At 45.6% G+C, this 16,374-nt stretch overlaps 1 protein-coding gene across 2 annotated transcripts in view; it reads left to right on the forward strand.

Moving 5' to 3' along the window:
• The first annotated feature begins 648 nt into the window (after positions 1-648).
• gpm6bb (glycoprotein M6Bb) overlaps positions 649-16,374 on the forward strand; it is a 50,330-nt gene continuing 34,604 nt past the window's right edge. For both annotated transcript variants that reach the window (XM_083639501.1, XM_083639502.1), the window contains exon 1: positions 649-764. In XM_083639501.1, the coding sequence (XP_083495627.1) occupies positions 761-764 (4 nt within the window). In that variant the 5' untranslated portion in view covers positions 649-760. The remainder of the gene's footprint in view (positions 765-16,374) is intronic.

Raw genomic sequence — 16,374 nt, forward strand, 5'->3', positions numbered from 1 at the left:
CTTCGGTTATGGCGGAAAGTAAAATGGCCACCATGGTCGCCATGAGGCATTTTGGCGATGGCTCCCTTTCTGAAAATGTTCAGGGCCCCAAACTGGACCAAGTTTCATGCTTTTATGAAAAAGTGAACTTTTCACACACTAGGGATCTCACTTGCTCGATTCCTAGGCTCGCCCGCTACGCGGGCTGGCTAGCTTAGCCGCTAGGCGACCTCGCCCGTCCGGCAGTGCCAATCTGGCCCTGCAGCTCGCATTCGCAGCTCGGCCGCTGCACGGCCTTGCCCACAGCTCGGCTGCTGTGTGGCCAATGAGACCAGCATCACTGATGATGTCAGATTCATGACCTCACTGATGATGTCATCAGTGGGATTTATGACATCACTGATGATGTCACAGTGGGATTTATGACATCACTGATGATGTCAAACATCACTGGGATTTATGACATCACTGATTATGTCACAGCGGGATTTATGACATCACTGATGATTTCACAGTGGGATTTATGACATCACAGTGGGACACATCACAGTGGGACAGAGAGACAGAGAAACAGACAGACAGAGCACTAGCGAGCAAGGAGGCTGTCGTCCCATCAGTAATCCCTCAGCGGTGACGTCACTCAGCCCGTCTCCAGCGCAGAGTGCGGGACAGCCAGGCAGCGGCCAGTGTGCGCATCCCAGGACACAACAACATCACTCTAGCTGGGGCTCAACTTTCCCGTGATAACTCAACTTCGGACCAAGTGGAGAACTGACCAAAAATGGGTACGTTTACTAAGAAGTCTTCTCATATGCTTCGAAGATGGTGATAAAATCATCTGTGGTGCTGACAACAAGCTTTATAGGCTACTACTTCATTGTCGTCGCTTACTTTGTACGGGGCTGTTGATTGTTGGCTAGCACGTTAACTACATTGTATAAACTGTATACGTTGATCGTAGGCTAGTGTTGCTAAAGTATTACGCCTAACGTTAGCTGACCCGCTTTCGTGTGAATCAGGCGTAGCCTAGTGAAGCAACTTGTGGAAAGCGATTAGAGAGATAAGTCTATAAGGATTTCCCTGCACTATGCGCGGCGCTGCTAAATCCTTCTGACACACTGTAACCGTGCTGGCTGCTATGCTGAACAATTGGGATAAACTACAAAGGTTGTTATATTATACGCCCCTCATCATGAGTCTTGATGTCTTGATCGATCATGTTGACTGATCTGCAATGATTGATCACGTTGATTGTTTGATGCATTGTTTAAGCCGTCTGTGGAAATGGAAATCATGATTGTTTTGATGAGTGATTGTTGCAGGGATTGATTCAGACTTCATCTGATCACCATAAATTGCTTTAAAAATGGATTCTTAAATTAATTCTGACACTGTGGTATTTCATAACAACTTTGCACCGGCTTTTTGCTGCTAAAGAATGACTAAAAGTTACTGCAAATAGAAAAGACAACATATTCCACTCCAGTCAGATGCTCCATAGCTGAAGCCAGCATGTTTTGCCAGCAATTTTGCTATGTGAGTTGCTGCTGCTAAAGCTCACACTGCTATCTGCCAGGCTGAACTGGGAGAGTTAGCCTAAGTGGATGACTCTTCTCTCATCATGCCCCAGTCAGTTCTCTGAATCAGTCCCAAGTGTTGGCCATCTGTGTTCCCACACTGGGGAAGATGTCTGGGAGGAGTGAGGCGCTCATGCCATGGATGTTTAGTAACTTCTCGCTGACTTAAAGGAGCACTCCGCCCTTTTTCAAACAGCTTTGTTTCATTACAAAATCTGTAGTAGCAGGCTATATCAGAACACTGTAAACTGTTTTGAAATCATTCATTTAGTTTGACAGTTATTGAGAGTTAGTTTGAGTTAAGGTGTGGACCAGTGATGTCATTTGTGCATGAATGACATCACTAGTCCACAACTTAAATCAACTCTCAATAACTGCCAAACTGTATGCCTGTAAAACGGTTTACAGTTTTCTGATATAGGCTACTATACCAAGCTGGTTGAAAATCGGCAGTGTTCCTTTAAGGCTCTGAGTGAGACAGTCGGCTGTGGGCCAGATGGAACAGCATTCAGCATTCACAACCAACTGTTCTTATTCAAACCATACAGCACAGCAGCACAGTAGATAGATATTCTGTGTTCCAATGACAAGGGATTGAGATGGTCCAGCCGCAGCGTAGTTGTAGTTTTACCTGTTGAGTTGGCTGTGGTGCGTTAGTTGCTTGTACTGAGGCTTCAGGCATACGTCTGTTGGTTTGCTTTGGTGCAGCTGAGACAAGAGAGGACATAGAGGACATTGACAGTGTGAGAATGTGTATCAGTGCTCATTAATTCGCTCTGAAGAGCTCACAGTGGCGTCTTTGTGCTCCTAATTTGGAGGCGCTCCTTTGTGTGACTTCAGTGGCTCTTAATGTAGAGAGAAGTTTCAGAGTGGACGCCCAGTGAACTCATTCCCTGCAGACCCTCTCTCCTTGTCTCACGGAGGATATTGCCCGGCCTGCATGGCAATTGACCATTGTGCATTGTCCACTTGCTAAGACTCCCTTCATATTAAAATATTCCCTATAGCACTTTCAAAACAACAGCTGACCTTGGGCTGTATATGGGATTTAAAAGTCTGTTAACGTTATTGTTTGAAATCAGTGACGTTATTTATATTATTTATGAGTAATAATAAGTCACTTGTAAAGAATGTTCTTTCTCGCTGGTTGTCTTAAACAACTTTGTAATAATAACAGTGACTATCATAAAAATGATAGTCTGTTATTTTGAGCATGATGGGGCTGACGTGAAAAAGGGCGACAAAATTCATTTGGATCCTAAACTCACCAGTTGCTGTAACGATTGCCTTCTTTTCTCTAATCCCCATAAAATGGAAACAGAAAGTGGTTTCTGTGGAACTGTGTCATGGTGCAGCCCAAAACAAACAGGATGTCGCGAGGCCGATTGTGTGTGTGGAAGTGAAAATGGAGACGCGAAGATGTCCCCTCGGAGGTTATATAACTTATCAACTGTCCGATTGGATTTTATGGTGACTTTCACCTCGGAGAGAGGCCACATTTTTTTTTCAGAGAGTTTCCCCTCTGTCCTCTTGGTTAACGATTTCACAGTGCATTGGCCTGTGTGTGGGGTGTGGGAGGATAGCTTGGCCGCGGACCGCTGGAGCTCAATGTGGTTCTTAACTCAGCACCAAGATCTTGTTGACTTCTCACTGGTAGTCCTGTGACAGTTACTCACGCAGTGCTATTTGGTTGCCATGGGCCTCCGTGATAACTAAAACACTCGAGGCGCAAACTGTGCTCTTTGTTTCCATTCACACCGTTTATATTTGGGCCAAACAATCTGAGAAAGTGTTGGTCTAAAAGATGAAAGTGTTCTTTGGTGCATGTGATGATCATACTCATTTTAGCCTGGACTCAACAACAAGAAGTAGCCTCGCCTATGTCCACTACTGTAGCACAAACTAGCTTTTCACTGAACCGGTTGACTGTGTTAAATAGACTTTCAGTAAAACGGTTTAGAGCTACAGATAATCAAATACAGCAAATTACGGGGCTGGCTGTGAACAGTGACTCTGTTCTTCCTCGAGCCAGACCCTGATAGCCAAAAAGGGAAGATTGTTTTCCCTTATGGAAACTCTTGAACTTTCTACTCAAACGCTTTTCCCCGGTCTTCAGTAATCCACATGGTGGTCCACTGGAAACGGCGATGGAGATTGAACGCAGACTAAATCTTAATGTTGTTGCATGATCATTGTTTTGGAGTAATTGGAGAAGGAGTGATTTGAATCAATGTGGACAGAATGAAGCATGCATGCAGTTGTGGCAGAGTTGTGGTGCAGGCCTTTAAGCCATGATGACAGCCCTTAACTCTTTATTTTAGTACTGAGGAGGATCTAATCTTGCCCGACTTTAGATCCTCATGCTGCACTCATCCCCAAATGGAAAAATTGAACAACTTGTTTGTTAGGGAATGGCGATGACAGATGTGTCTGTGAAATGTTTCCGAGGAGTTGAGCGTATGTTGTGCTGTCTGCGTCAAGCCACTCTGCACTGTGTACCATCATCTGAACTAGGATGTCTGGAAAGTGTCTGATTATTTGGGTCACTCACACATCAGCAGTGCTTACTGTCACAGGCACATGTGGGCCGACTGTATGCGCTGTGACCCTGCATCCTGAGTGTGGGGAGAGGAAAGGACCTGTGTGACTGCTGATCTGATGTTATGCCAGCGGAGGAGGGTTTTCTCGCCCGCGGAATCAACAGCTTGTCAAGCGATGCCGGAGCAATAACAGAGATCCAGATAGGGTTTCCCCCGCTTTGAGCTGACTCAAGGTGACGGCCCTCAAAGGCCAAGTACAGGTCATGTGTGTACGCAGCTGTTCCCCTCCAACATGCTCTCACCAAAGTTCCTGTTGGCAGTCACGAAACCGTAGCCTATTGATTTGTTGTACAGTAAAACAACTTGGTTATGGTCAGGCAACTAAAACAACTTGGTTGGGGTTATGGTTATGGTTATGGCTATGGTTTGGGTAGGGGTTAAAAATGGGAGATGCCGGGGGGGAAAACTTGACAAACAGCGGGACACGGTGAGGCTTGAACCAGCTACCTTATAGAGACAGTCGGCGTGTGTGGGAACGCCCACAAAATGTTATATGGCTGGCGCGCGAGTGGGGTAAAACCGCCCATATATCTCACCAAAGGAAGGTGCTGTGGCTCTAAACTACAGGTTTGGGGGTTCTAGAGCAGAACACAAGACGTCTGCTCAGATGTGGGTTTACTGCGGTGGTTAAATCCCCGATCGTGTCTGCCTGGGCTGGGCTAGCAGCTAAATTCTAACTTTGCTGAATGGATCGAACAGAGAATTTACCCCACCCTGACCACGCCCCCAGCCAGGCTGAGCCAGCTAACCCAGTGTCTATGACGAGACATCGCCTCAACCTATGACGAGGAAGTTGCAAAGCGAGGACCTTCCACCCGAGACGGTCAATATCAGAGCGAGACACTCCATCTTCTGGTCACTTCCTGCATCTGGGCCACGGAGGTCTCGCCACGGCCACGTCCACTTAGGAGACTGGTCGGCCAATGAAGTTTCATACCACTGACAGACAGCCAATCACAAGGTGATGACCACGCCCATTTAGGAGACCGGAAGAGTACCATTTCTTATTATTGGCGGAGCCTGGAGTGGTGTGTCTCTCCATCTATATTAAAGGTCTCTGGCTCCACTCATCCCAGCCCTACTCCCTCACTTGCACACGCCCTCTACTTGAACGTAACACACGCCACTTGCTGTTGAATTACCTGGTCGTTCTCAGTGACACGAAAAACATGAAATACGTGATCATGCTGTCACAAAACGTGTCCTTGTAGACAAATGAACAGATTACATTGTTGTGACTGCCAACACAAACTTTTGCGAGACCGGGTTGTCCCCTCCCTCAGAACTGCTGGAGATGTAGAGATGAACGTCGGAGTGCGTGAAGGAATCCTTGCAGAGATGCTCTGGAGCAGGCAGACAGAGGTTGGGCTTTTCTGTTTTGTGTTCCTTGTTTGTTCTCATCAAAGGGTTTTCTGGTTCACTTCATATTGCCTGCCTGAAACCTCTCTTTCTTTCATTTCCTTACATGGATTTGAACTCGCACGCAGTCAAGTTACATCCAAACAAAGTACAAGCTTTTACAAATGATTATACATTCAGCATGATTTTTTTTCCAAGTTACTATTCTCTTTTGGTTTGCAGTCATTCATTACACAGAGAATCCACCATGATGAGATAGTTCTGTCATGTGATTTCTGGGCTGCTTTCCATTTGGCATAGGAAGTGATTGAGCATCTTTGTAATAATGCAGTCGGGACCACTTTAGTTTAATCAAAACACCTCTGTCATCTCATGCTCCACGTTTCTCCCCTGAGTCCCCTCACATCTCCACTCTCACCCTCCTCTCCTCTTCTCCTCCTCTCCTCTCCTCCTCACATCTCCACTCTCACCCTCCTGTCCTCCTCTCCTCTTCTCCTCCTCTCCTCTCCTCCTCACATCTCCACTCTCACCCTCCTCTCCTTCTCTCCTCTTCTCCTCCTCTCCTCCTCTCCTCCTCACATCTCCACTCTCTCACCCTCCTCTCCTCCTCTCCTCTTCTCCTCCTCTCCTCTCCTCCTCACATCTCCACTCTCACCCTCCTCTCCTCCTCTCCTCTTCTCCTCCTCTCCTCTCCTCCTCACATCTCCACTCTCTCACCCTCCTCTCCTCCTCTCCTCTTCTCCTCCTCTCCTCCTCACATCTCCACTCTCTCACCCTCCTCTCCTCCTCTCCTCCTCTCCTCTCCACTCTCTCACCCTCCTCTCCTCCTCTCCTCTTCTCCTCCTCTCCTCTCCTCCTCACATCTCCACTCTCACCCTCCTCTCCTCCTCTCCTCTTCTCCTCCTCTCCTCTCCTCCTCACATCTCCACTCTCTCACCCTCCTCTCCTCCTCTCCTCTTCTCCTCCTCTCCTCCTCACATCTCCACTCTCTCACCCTCCTCTCCTTCTCTCCTCTTCTCCTCCTCTCCTCCTCTCCTCCTCACATCTCCACTCTCTCACCCTCCTCTCCTCCTCTCCTCTTCTCCTCCTCTCCTCTCCTCCTCACATCTCCACTCTCACCCTCCTCTCCTCCTCTCCTCTTCTCCTCCTCTCCTCTCCTCCTCACATCTCCACTCTCTCACCCTCCTCTCCTCCTCTCCTCTTCTCCTCCTCTCCTCCTCACATCTCCACTCTCACCCTCCTCTCCTCCTCTCCTCCTCACATCTCCACTCTTTCACCCTCCTCTCCTCCTCTCCTCTTCTCCTCCTCACATCTCCACTCTCTCACCCTCCTCTCCTCTTCTCCTCCTCACATCTCCACTCTCTCACCCTCCTCTCCTCTTCTCCTCCTCTCCCCTCACAGCTTCCTTCCCTCTTTTCTGTGCTCACGTTGTCTCAGCCTTGCTCTTCACTTATGACAGTTGATTGTCTGCCATCAGCCCTGCAGATCTGCCGGAGCAGCCATGTTCATTTGTTGAGCTTAATAAGTCCTCTGATAACAAAGAGCGGCCATTGTGTATTGTGAAATGATAGGAATAGCAGAATAGAACAGAAGCTCTTGAGTGGGGACGCCTGTTCAAGCATGCTCCTTGGCCGTCACTTTACTTAAAGGCCTATTTACGACACCACAGAAAGGATGCAAGTGTGTGTGTGTGTGGGGGGGGGGGGGTCGGGGAGGTGCTGTCTAACCCCTAGAGTTCACCCTTGTTAGAGAGATGTCACATTGTCACATGGTAGAAGCAGCTTGACATTTAAATATCTCAAAATTCACATTATACAGTCAGTATGCAAATGGCTTACAGCCTTCCAGATAATGCAAGAAGCCAAATGCTGGTGTTGTATAAAATATGCAAAAGAGACAATCTGGCCTTCTTTACTTTATCTCCAAGCCTTCAGAAAATATTGCGATCTGGGTTCATCAAAACAGCAATTGCACGGCCAATATGAACAAGATGATGTGCCAAAGCCCACAGCTTCCCCAATCGCTCCAGTTTGTACAATATGTTGGTATTACTGTATGTAGTTGTAGAGTGAATCAGTTAATATGTTGGTATTACTGTATATGTACAGTGAGTCAGTTATATTTGTCAGCGGAGAAACAATCTGTTTTGTTTACAGTAGAGCGAATATTCCAGAAGGCCTGTGGGAAATAATGGAGTAGGAAAACAAGCAGAGATGGGTATGTAGCCACTCATTGAACAGACATTATTCTACCCCACTGCAGGACTTTGTGCTATGATCCAAATCAAACTACACCACTCTGGAGAGCTGCACCAAAAGCACTACATAATAATGCTGTTGGTAGGACATTGATGAAATAATAATCAATAACTTTTTCCCAGGATGACCTTCTTTCAATTGCCAGCCTTTTGTAAGCAACTAAATAGATGATAATGCATGCAGTATTGAAAAATAAATGACAGGTCAGAATTGGTAGCTTGATGTGATTGCTCCATATGGATGCATGGCTGTAGTACAGCACAGGCCACACCTCTCTGTGTCAGTCAGGATCTGGGTCAGAGGGTTAGTGTGGATCACCACAGCCCACAGTGGCAGCTAATATGCTGCTTTTAACACCATGCATGGACTCCCCTTTCTTCATTGCTTCGGTTCAGAGTAAATCCATTTCAGTCATTTCTATGTTTCAAAACCACGACTCAAACTTACGCTTTCATTCGCTTTTTCCCCTCTGATTCCCCCCCCATTTTCTCCTTAATTGTACTTGGTCAATTTTCCCCTGCTGCCCCAGTCGCTGCTCCACCCTCTGCCGATGTGGGGAGAGCGGTAGATTAGCACCATACTTCCTCTGACACATGCGCAGTTGCCAGCCGCTTCTTTTCGCCTGACAGCGGGGAGCTTCACTGGTAGGACGTGGGATGATCACACTATTCCCACCAGTTCCTTTCCGCCCCGGACAGGCGCCCCGACTAGTGGCCAGGGGAGGCGCACATACCCTCAATCCGGCTTCCCACCCGCAGACACAGCCAATCGTGCCTGTATGGACGCCCGACCAAGCCGGAGGTAGCGCGGGGGCGCGAACCTGCCACCGAACCTGTTGGTAGGCAGGGAATCTCCCGCTACACTACCCGGACGCCCCCGCTTTCCTTCACTTGACTGGGAATATTTCAATGCATGCGGCTGCTGCTATATCGTGATGGATGATGTTTTAAGAGCCGACGCCAGAATATGAAAACAGTTTGGATGTGAATTGTGAAAGTCGTTGAAAAGATAAAGCGAGAAGAAAAGAGATAGTGCCACTAATTCCCTGTAAGGTCATCTTGAGGGAGCGACAGCATATCTCAGAATGCATTAGTCTGCTTTTGCAACTCTGTGGTCGGAGGAGCCTGTAGGATTGAGCTGTTGGCAGTGTGCCCACGGAGCGTATTCAAGCCTCCACAGATAGCTCTTTGTGCTCGGCTCCTTTACGCAGCTGCTAAACAACCGTAAGACAAAAGCATGTGGGGTACGTTCCCCAGCACAGCAAGGAGACATGCTCTCCATATGAAGAGCCATGCCAGACATGCCTCGCATCCATCTGTGTGCAGCCACATGCTCCGCTGGAGATGTATTAAGCACACTCTTAAATGCAAAAACTCAAGTAGCCCCCTTAGAAAAAACAACAACAACAAAATCTTTAGTGATCAGTATACAGACACACACTCACTATACGGTGTGTGTGTGTGTGTGTGTGTGTGTGTGTGTGTGTGTGTGTGTGTGTGTGTGTGTGTGTGTGTGTGCTCGTGCGGGTGTGTGTGTGTGTGTGTGTGTGTGTGTGTGTGTGTGTGTGTGTGTGTGTGTGTGTGTGTGTGCTCGTGCGGGTGTGTGTGTGTGTGTGTGTGTGTGTAATAGAGAGAGAGAGAGAGAGAGAGAGAGAGAGAGAGCATGAAAGTAGTATTGAGAAGATGAGAAACGTCATGTGCAACCAGTTATCAAGAGCAAGCCTGTCATCAATAGTGTGTAACAATACGCAGATTCTCAGAATACCTTTAAAAACCGTGATCGAGGGGCAAAAAATGCCCCCAAGATTTGGATCATTTTATTTACGTTCAAATAATTCCATTTCCATTTCCATCTCTAACACACACTCAGCACCTGCAAGCTGTTTGCCAGAAGAAGGAGATGAAGAACACACTCACACACAAACAGCGCTGTTGTTCACATAGACACACTGTACACTTCAGGGTCGCACTGTGTTGTATTGATACATTTCAAGGATTTTTCAAGCAGTTTTCAAGCAATAAAACCTGGGGGGGAAAAGTGATGACAACAAAAATGTATCCACCGCAGGTTACCTAGGCGACCAGCCGCATATTTGAGGTAAGAACGCGTATGAGCCAATGAGCCAACAGCCAATGACAGTCCAGCGATCATCAGCAAATCTCTGTATACTTGTAGCCTATGCGGAGAGTGATACTGTTAGATAGGAAGAAAGTGTATCAAGCTTGCTCCAGCATGACTGATGACATATAAAAATTGTATTATAGGGGAATTTTGAGTTTACAGAATGCACAAGGCTCAAACTCAGAGATTCTGGTAAATCCAAGTACTTTCAAGTACTTTTCAGACCCATGGCAACCCTGAACTTCATGCACGAACAACTTTTTTTTAAGTGCCCCAGAAATGTTGTAAATAGCCCCAATTTTTTTAGGCAGTGGGGCAAAAGTTGCCCCCAAAATATTTTTTTAATTTCCTACACTGTACCAAACTATTTAGGTATGAAGATTTAGGTTCAATACGCATTGCAAACTGAACAAATCTTTCACTGCTGAACACTGCAAGATCTTCTACATTACAAGGTTGTCATGGTAAACAGAAACTGAGACAAAAAAGAAGAAAGGTGTTAGGCCTAAGTTGATTTTTTTAAACTACTGTGAAAAATAATAAAATAAATAAGTAGAATACATAATCAAGGACATTTCTCTGCCATTCTACTTTTGGGTGTATCGAAAACGTCCCGAACAGTGACACCACTGTGTCGCATCGAACCGAACCGTAAATTTTGTTACACCCCTAATCGTCAATAAATTAATGCTAACGTGACTTCTATTATTCTGGACTAGCAGCTGTAAATATGAAAGACAGTACTCACTATACATACAGTCAAATATTTTTAAAGATATCTTTGTGAGGCTATAGTCACACAAACACATCATATGTATGTAGAGTAAAAACATTTGTTTCTCCACATCTTCTGAAAAGTATGACTCATCTAAGATGTTGGGTGAAATGCACATGACTCCTGATTCATTTCATGGTGACCGTGTGTGACACTGTGACAGTGTGTGACACTGTGGATGCTGTGTTGGAGGCATCTGACCATGTTCATGACACACCATCCCTCCAGTCAGGAGTCATCTTCCTCGCCCAAGGGAGAGGTTTCCAAGTGAGAGTTTCATACTCTAATTATTAGTATCCTCCAGAGAAGCTCGATACTATAGGCAGGAAAAGATACTATAGGCAGGAAAAGATACTTCTGATACTATAGGCAGGAAAAGATACTATAGGCAGGAAAAGATACTATAGGCAGGAAAAGATACTATAGGCAGGAAAAGATACTATAGGCGGGAAAAGATACTATAGGCAGGAAAAGATACTATAGGCAGGAAAAGATACTATAGGCAGGAAAAGGCACTTCTGCCAAGCAGATGGAAATCTGGAAGAGTTGAGCTTTCATAAAGCGACAGCTGCAGGAAACCCAAAAGCTAAGGCAGAGTGTCAGGGGAGAGTTCCCCTCACAGACAGACTGTTAGGGTGATAGCTAAGGCAGAGTGTCAGGGGAGAGTGTTCCCCTCACAGACAGACTGTTAGGGTGATAGCTAAGGCAGAGTGTTAGGGGAGAGTGTTCCCCTCACAGACAGACTGTTAGGGTGATAGCTAAGGCAGAGTGTCAGGGGAGAGAGTTCCCCTCACAGACAGACTGTTAGGAGGATAGCTAAGGCAGAGTGTCAGGGGAGAGAGTTCCCCTCACAGACAGACTGTTAGGGGGATAGCTAAGGCAGAGTGTCAGGGGAGAGTTCCACTCACAGACAGACTGTTAGGGGGATAGCTAAGGCAGAGTGTCAGGGGAGAGTTCCACTCACAGACAGACTGTTAGGAGGATAGCTAAGGCAGAGTGTCAGGGGAGAGTTCCACTCACAGACAGACTGTTAGGGGGATAGCTAAGGCAGAGTGTCAGGGGAGAGTTCCACTCACAGACAGACTGTTAGGAGGATAGCTAAGGCAGAGTGTCAGGCGAGAGTGTTCCCCTCACAGACAGACTGTTAGGAGGATAGCTAAGGCAGAGTGTCAGGGGAGAGTGTTCCCCTCACAGACAGACTGTTAGGGGGATAGCTAAGGCAGAGTGTCAGGGGAGAGTTCCACTCACAGACAGACTGTTAGGAGGATAGCTAAGGCAGAGTGTCAGGGGAGAGTGTTCCACTCACAGACAGACTGTTAGGAGGATAGCTAAGGCAGAGTGTCAGGGGAGAGTGTTCCACTCACAGACAGACTGTTAAGAGGATAGCTAAGGCAGAGTGTCAGGGGAGAGTGTTCCACTCACAGACAGACTGTTAAGAGGATAGCTAAGGCAGAGTGTCAGGGGAGAGTGTTCCCCTCACAGACAGGCTGTTAAGAGGATAGCTAAGGCAGAGTGTCAGGGGAGAGTGTTCCACTCACAGACAGACTGTTAGGAGGATAGCTAAGGCAGAGTGTCAGGGGAGAGTGTTCCACTCACAGACAGACTGTTAAGAGGATAGCTAAGGCAGAGTGTCAGGGGAGAGTGTTCCACTCACAGACAGACTGTTAGGAGGATAGCTAAGGCAGAGTGTCAGGGGAGAGTGTTCCACTCACAGACAGACTGTTAAGAGGATAGCTAAGGCAGAGTGTCAGGGGAGAGTGTTCCCCTCACAGACAGACTGTTAGGAGGATAGCTAAGGCAGAGTGTCAGGGGAGAGTGTTCCCCTCACAGACAGACTGTTAGGAGGATAGCTAAGGCAGAGTGTCAGGGGAGAGTGTTCCCCTCACAGACAGACTGTTAGGAGGATAGCTAAGGCAGAGTGTCAGGGGAGAGTTCCCCTCACAGACAGACTGTTAGGAGGATAGCTAAGGCAGAGTGTCAGGGGAGAGTGTTCTCCTCACAGACAGACTGTTAGGAGGATAGCTAAGGCAGAGTGTCAGGGGAGAGTGTTCCCCTCACAGACAGACTGTTAGGGGGATAGCTAAGGCAGAGTGTCAGGGGAGAGAGTTCGCCTCACAGACAGGCTGTTAGGGGGGTTGAGAAAATGGATTTCAAATTGAATGACAAAATCATTTGTCTCTCAATGACAGATGAAAACGCATACATACACTATGCTTAGTTTATTTGTACTGTATGTGTTGTAGTACTCGAGTCCTAAAGTCATTTCCAGGACTCGTGACTCGACTTGGACTTGAGCACTGATGACTAGGACTTGGCCCTGGACTCGAACGTTCATGCATTCGGACTCAGACTTGTTATAATTCATAGACTTTTTGTAGTAGAGCCCTAATAATTTGACATAATATATTTGATAGCTATATTAATACCGTAATAATAAGGGCAGGGACGTGTGTTCCACCTACATACGGATTCACGCTCATGTTCAGTAACTCCAAACTCTGACTCGGAATCAGGTAATGGGAGCTCGACTCGGACTCTTCTTTGATGACTCGGACTTGGAGTCGGACTCGAACACCGGGGACTTGAAACTCGACTGGGAGTTGAGTCGTAGTACAACACTGACTGTGTATATATGTAAGTGATTCAACTTGGAATACTCGCCACAGAATTGTACAGTAGTGTGTGTGATGCTAATGTCATTAGCACACGTCTTGGTTCAGTAAGGTCTGGGGCTTTCATTTCATTACAGAGGAAATGAGAAGTAAAAACATCAGAGGATATGGGGGGAGGGGGTTGGGTTTTGGGGGGTTTGTTAGGAAGGAGGGGGTTGGGGTGGGGTGGGGGGTTGTATGGGGGGCACAAAGCACTGAATCAGGAGAAAACAAATAGCAACTAGCAGCAGCTTCAGGGCCCAGGGGAGAGGAGGAAACCCCACGGATGTTTCTGTCTGAAAAACAGCTTGACCCCATAACCACACAAATGCCAGGGGAGAGCAGTTAGTAATATGAATATCATATCTACACCGCTGAGGGGTCTCATAAGTCATCTTAGCTTTTGACCTCCACTCTATGGGAACATCAGGCTGTAACAATAGAGTGGCCCACAGCTGAAGAGAGGAGAGTGATGTTGTGAACGGAGGAGAACATCTGGAACATGCAGAACAAGCTGTCTGCCGCGGGAACCCACTGGGAAGGGTAAAGCTGAGTAACTAGATACTAGGGGTGTCACGATACACTCAGTTCACGATACGATACGTATCACGATACTGGGTTCACGATAACGATACGATACGATACGATTTTAACAATATTTTTTTAAACTTGAATAATGACAATATATGACTGGAAAAGTAGTATTTTATTTGAAATGCACAAATACAAAACATGCTGTTGTGGGAAATTGTTATTACAATAACAACTAGAACAAATATGAGATTGGAGATAAGGCTTATCTTGAAATAGAATGAGTTACACCGTCACTTAGATTTACTTTGAACTAAAAGGTTTCTCAGCAGTATAAATTCTCATTATGCATCTTCAGTTTTTCTTCAAACTCAAACAACAAGACTTTTCTTAGTCTATTTTTTATGCATCTTCAGTTTTTCCTGTCAAGTAAACAGTTTTGCCAGAAACTCAATTGAATGGTTTCTCTCCTGTATAACTTCTCATGTGTCTCTTCAGAGACTTGTTCAACTGAACTACTTTCCACACATTGAACTTCAACAAACAAAGACGTTTCTTTGTCTACTTTTGAAAAAAAAAAAAAAAAAAAATTTTTTTTTTTTTTTCACGATATGAGATTTCATCTCAACGATACATATCGTGACGTTTTACTATCGCGAAATTTCGTGGGACGATATATTGTGACACCCCTACTAGATACTCATGAAATGTCTGATTCACTGTTTCCTTTCTCAGTACCACACGACAGAGAGAGAGAGAGACAGAGGGAGAGAGAATTGTGTGTGTGTGTGTGTGTGTGTGTGTGTGTGTGTGTGTGTGTGTGTGTGTGTGTGTGTGTGTGTGTGTGTGTGTGTGTGTGTTGTGTGTGTGTGTGTGTGTGTGTGTGTGTGTGTGTGTGTGTGTGTGTGTGTGTGCGTGTGCGTGTGCGTGCGTGCGTGCGTGTGTGTTTTTAGATGCATGCATAATATACATTTTATGTGTGCAATGTGCTTGTTGTGTATCATGTGATGTATCCCACCAACCAGCTTCAAAGTTTCTATGAATTCTTTGGGTTTGTGTTTACTGGACAGTTTCTACTTCTTTGACCAGTTTATTTTCCGGGAATAAAGTGTTTTTCATTGGTTTCATATTTATGGGACAGTGTCAAATTTATGTAAAATATACTTGTTTTCAGGATCAAATTGTTTTTTTGTTTTTTTTTTACTTTTAGGCCCAAGTGGTCTGACCATTTAAACATACGATTCTAGGGGGAAAATAAATTAAACAAACGACCCAAAGTTGTGTAGTTTTCCCAGCAATATGATTCACTACAAAGTAATGTCTGCATTATTGAAGCAGTGTGCGTGTGATTTGTGTTGTTTGTTATGCAACACGCACCAGTGAGTTGCTCATATCCATGGAGAAATCCACAGGAGAACCGGCCGCACAATCTGAGCTCATGATGTGTGCAGTGCACAGAGGCTAAATGATTAGACACTGATACCGATACAGAGGCCACACTGATGAGAAGATCAGATCAGATCCACAAAGGATTATCATTATTGTATAGTAGCCATACAGTTAGTGCTGAAATGATTGAATCATTTTAATTCCTTTATTGATTAGTCAATCGGCAGAGAACATTTATCACATTTTTTATCATTTATTCATTATCAGAATCAGAATCACTTGTATTGCCACAGTAGGTAATCAGATTACATACGAGGAATTTGATTTATTGTAAGTATGCAGCGTAGCGGTCACATCAATAGTCAGAAGACAGAAATTATAGAATGATAAAATCACAACAACCACAAAATCAAAGTGCACTTCAATATATATAATATGCAGTACATAAATTAGAAGGACCTGAGTGTTAAACAGGAGAGAATAATATAAAGAATAGAGTAAATGTTCTGGTAGGAGGAGCAGCTATGATACGTTAATGTAACGAATTATGTCCAGCTGATGCTGCTTTAAAAGGACATGATTTTTGGAGTCCTTAGTAGAGGGGGCTTTTGAGGCCGATGGCAGTTGGGAAGAAGCTGTTCTTGTGACGAGGGGTTCTGGTCTTGACAGAACTCAGTCTCTTGCCGAGGGGGAGTATTTCAAAGAGTTTATGACCTGGGTGGGAGGGGTCGGCCGGCCATGATTTTATGAGACCGCTTCAGCGTCCTGGCGGAGTGCAGGTCCTGAAGGGATGACAGGTTGCATCCGATCACCTTTTCAGCACACCTTTTCACGCTGCTGTCGTCTGCTGATGTCCATCTGATATCATTATAAAATAAACAATGGGGGTCGGGGGAGGGGGGTTGGTCCAACTAAGTAAGAAATCAATTTGTCATTGATTTTGACATGTTATTGACTACATGATTATTAGTCTATAGATTAGTCAATAATGAGAATAATCATTCGTTGCAGTCCTACATACAGTATTCTACATAGCATACTGCATGTTGGACAAAAGGACATTGCAGTGTCCCTATGATGTCATTAATTTGTCTTTCAGTACTTAAAGCAATAAAGTCATGGAATGACCCGCCC

Source organism: Poromitra crassiceps (assembly GCF_964638095.1).
Source record: "Poromitra crassiceps genome assembly, chromosome: 6".
NCBI lineage: Eukaryota > Metazoa > Chordata > Actinopteri > Beryciformes > Melamphaidae > Poromitra > Poromitra crassiceps.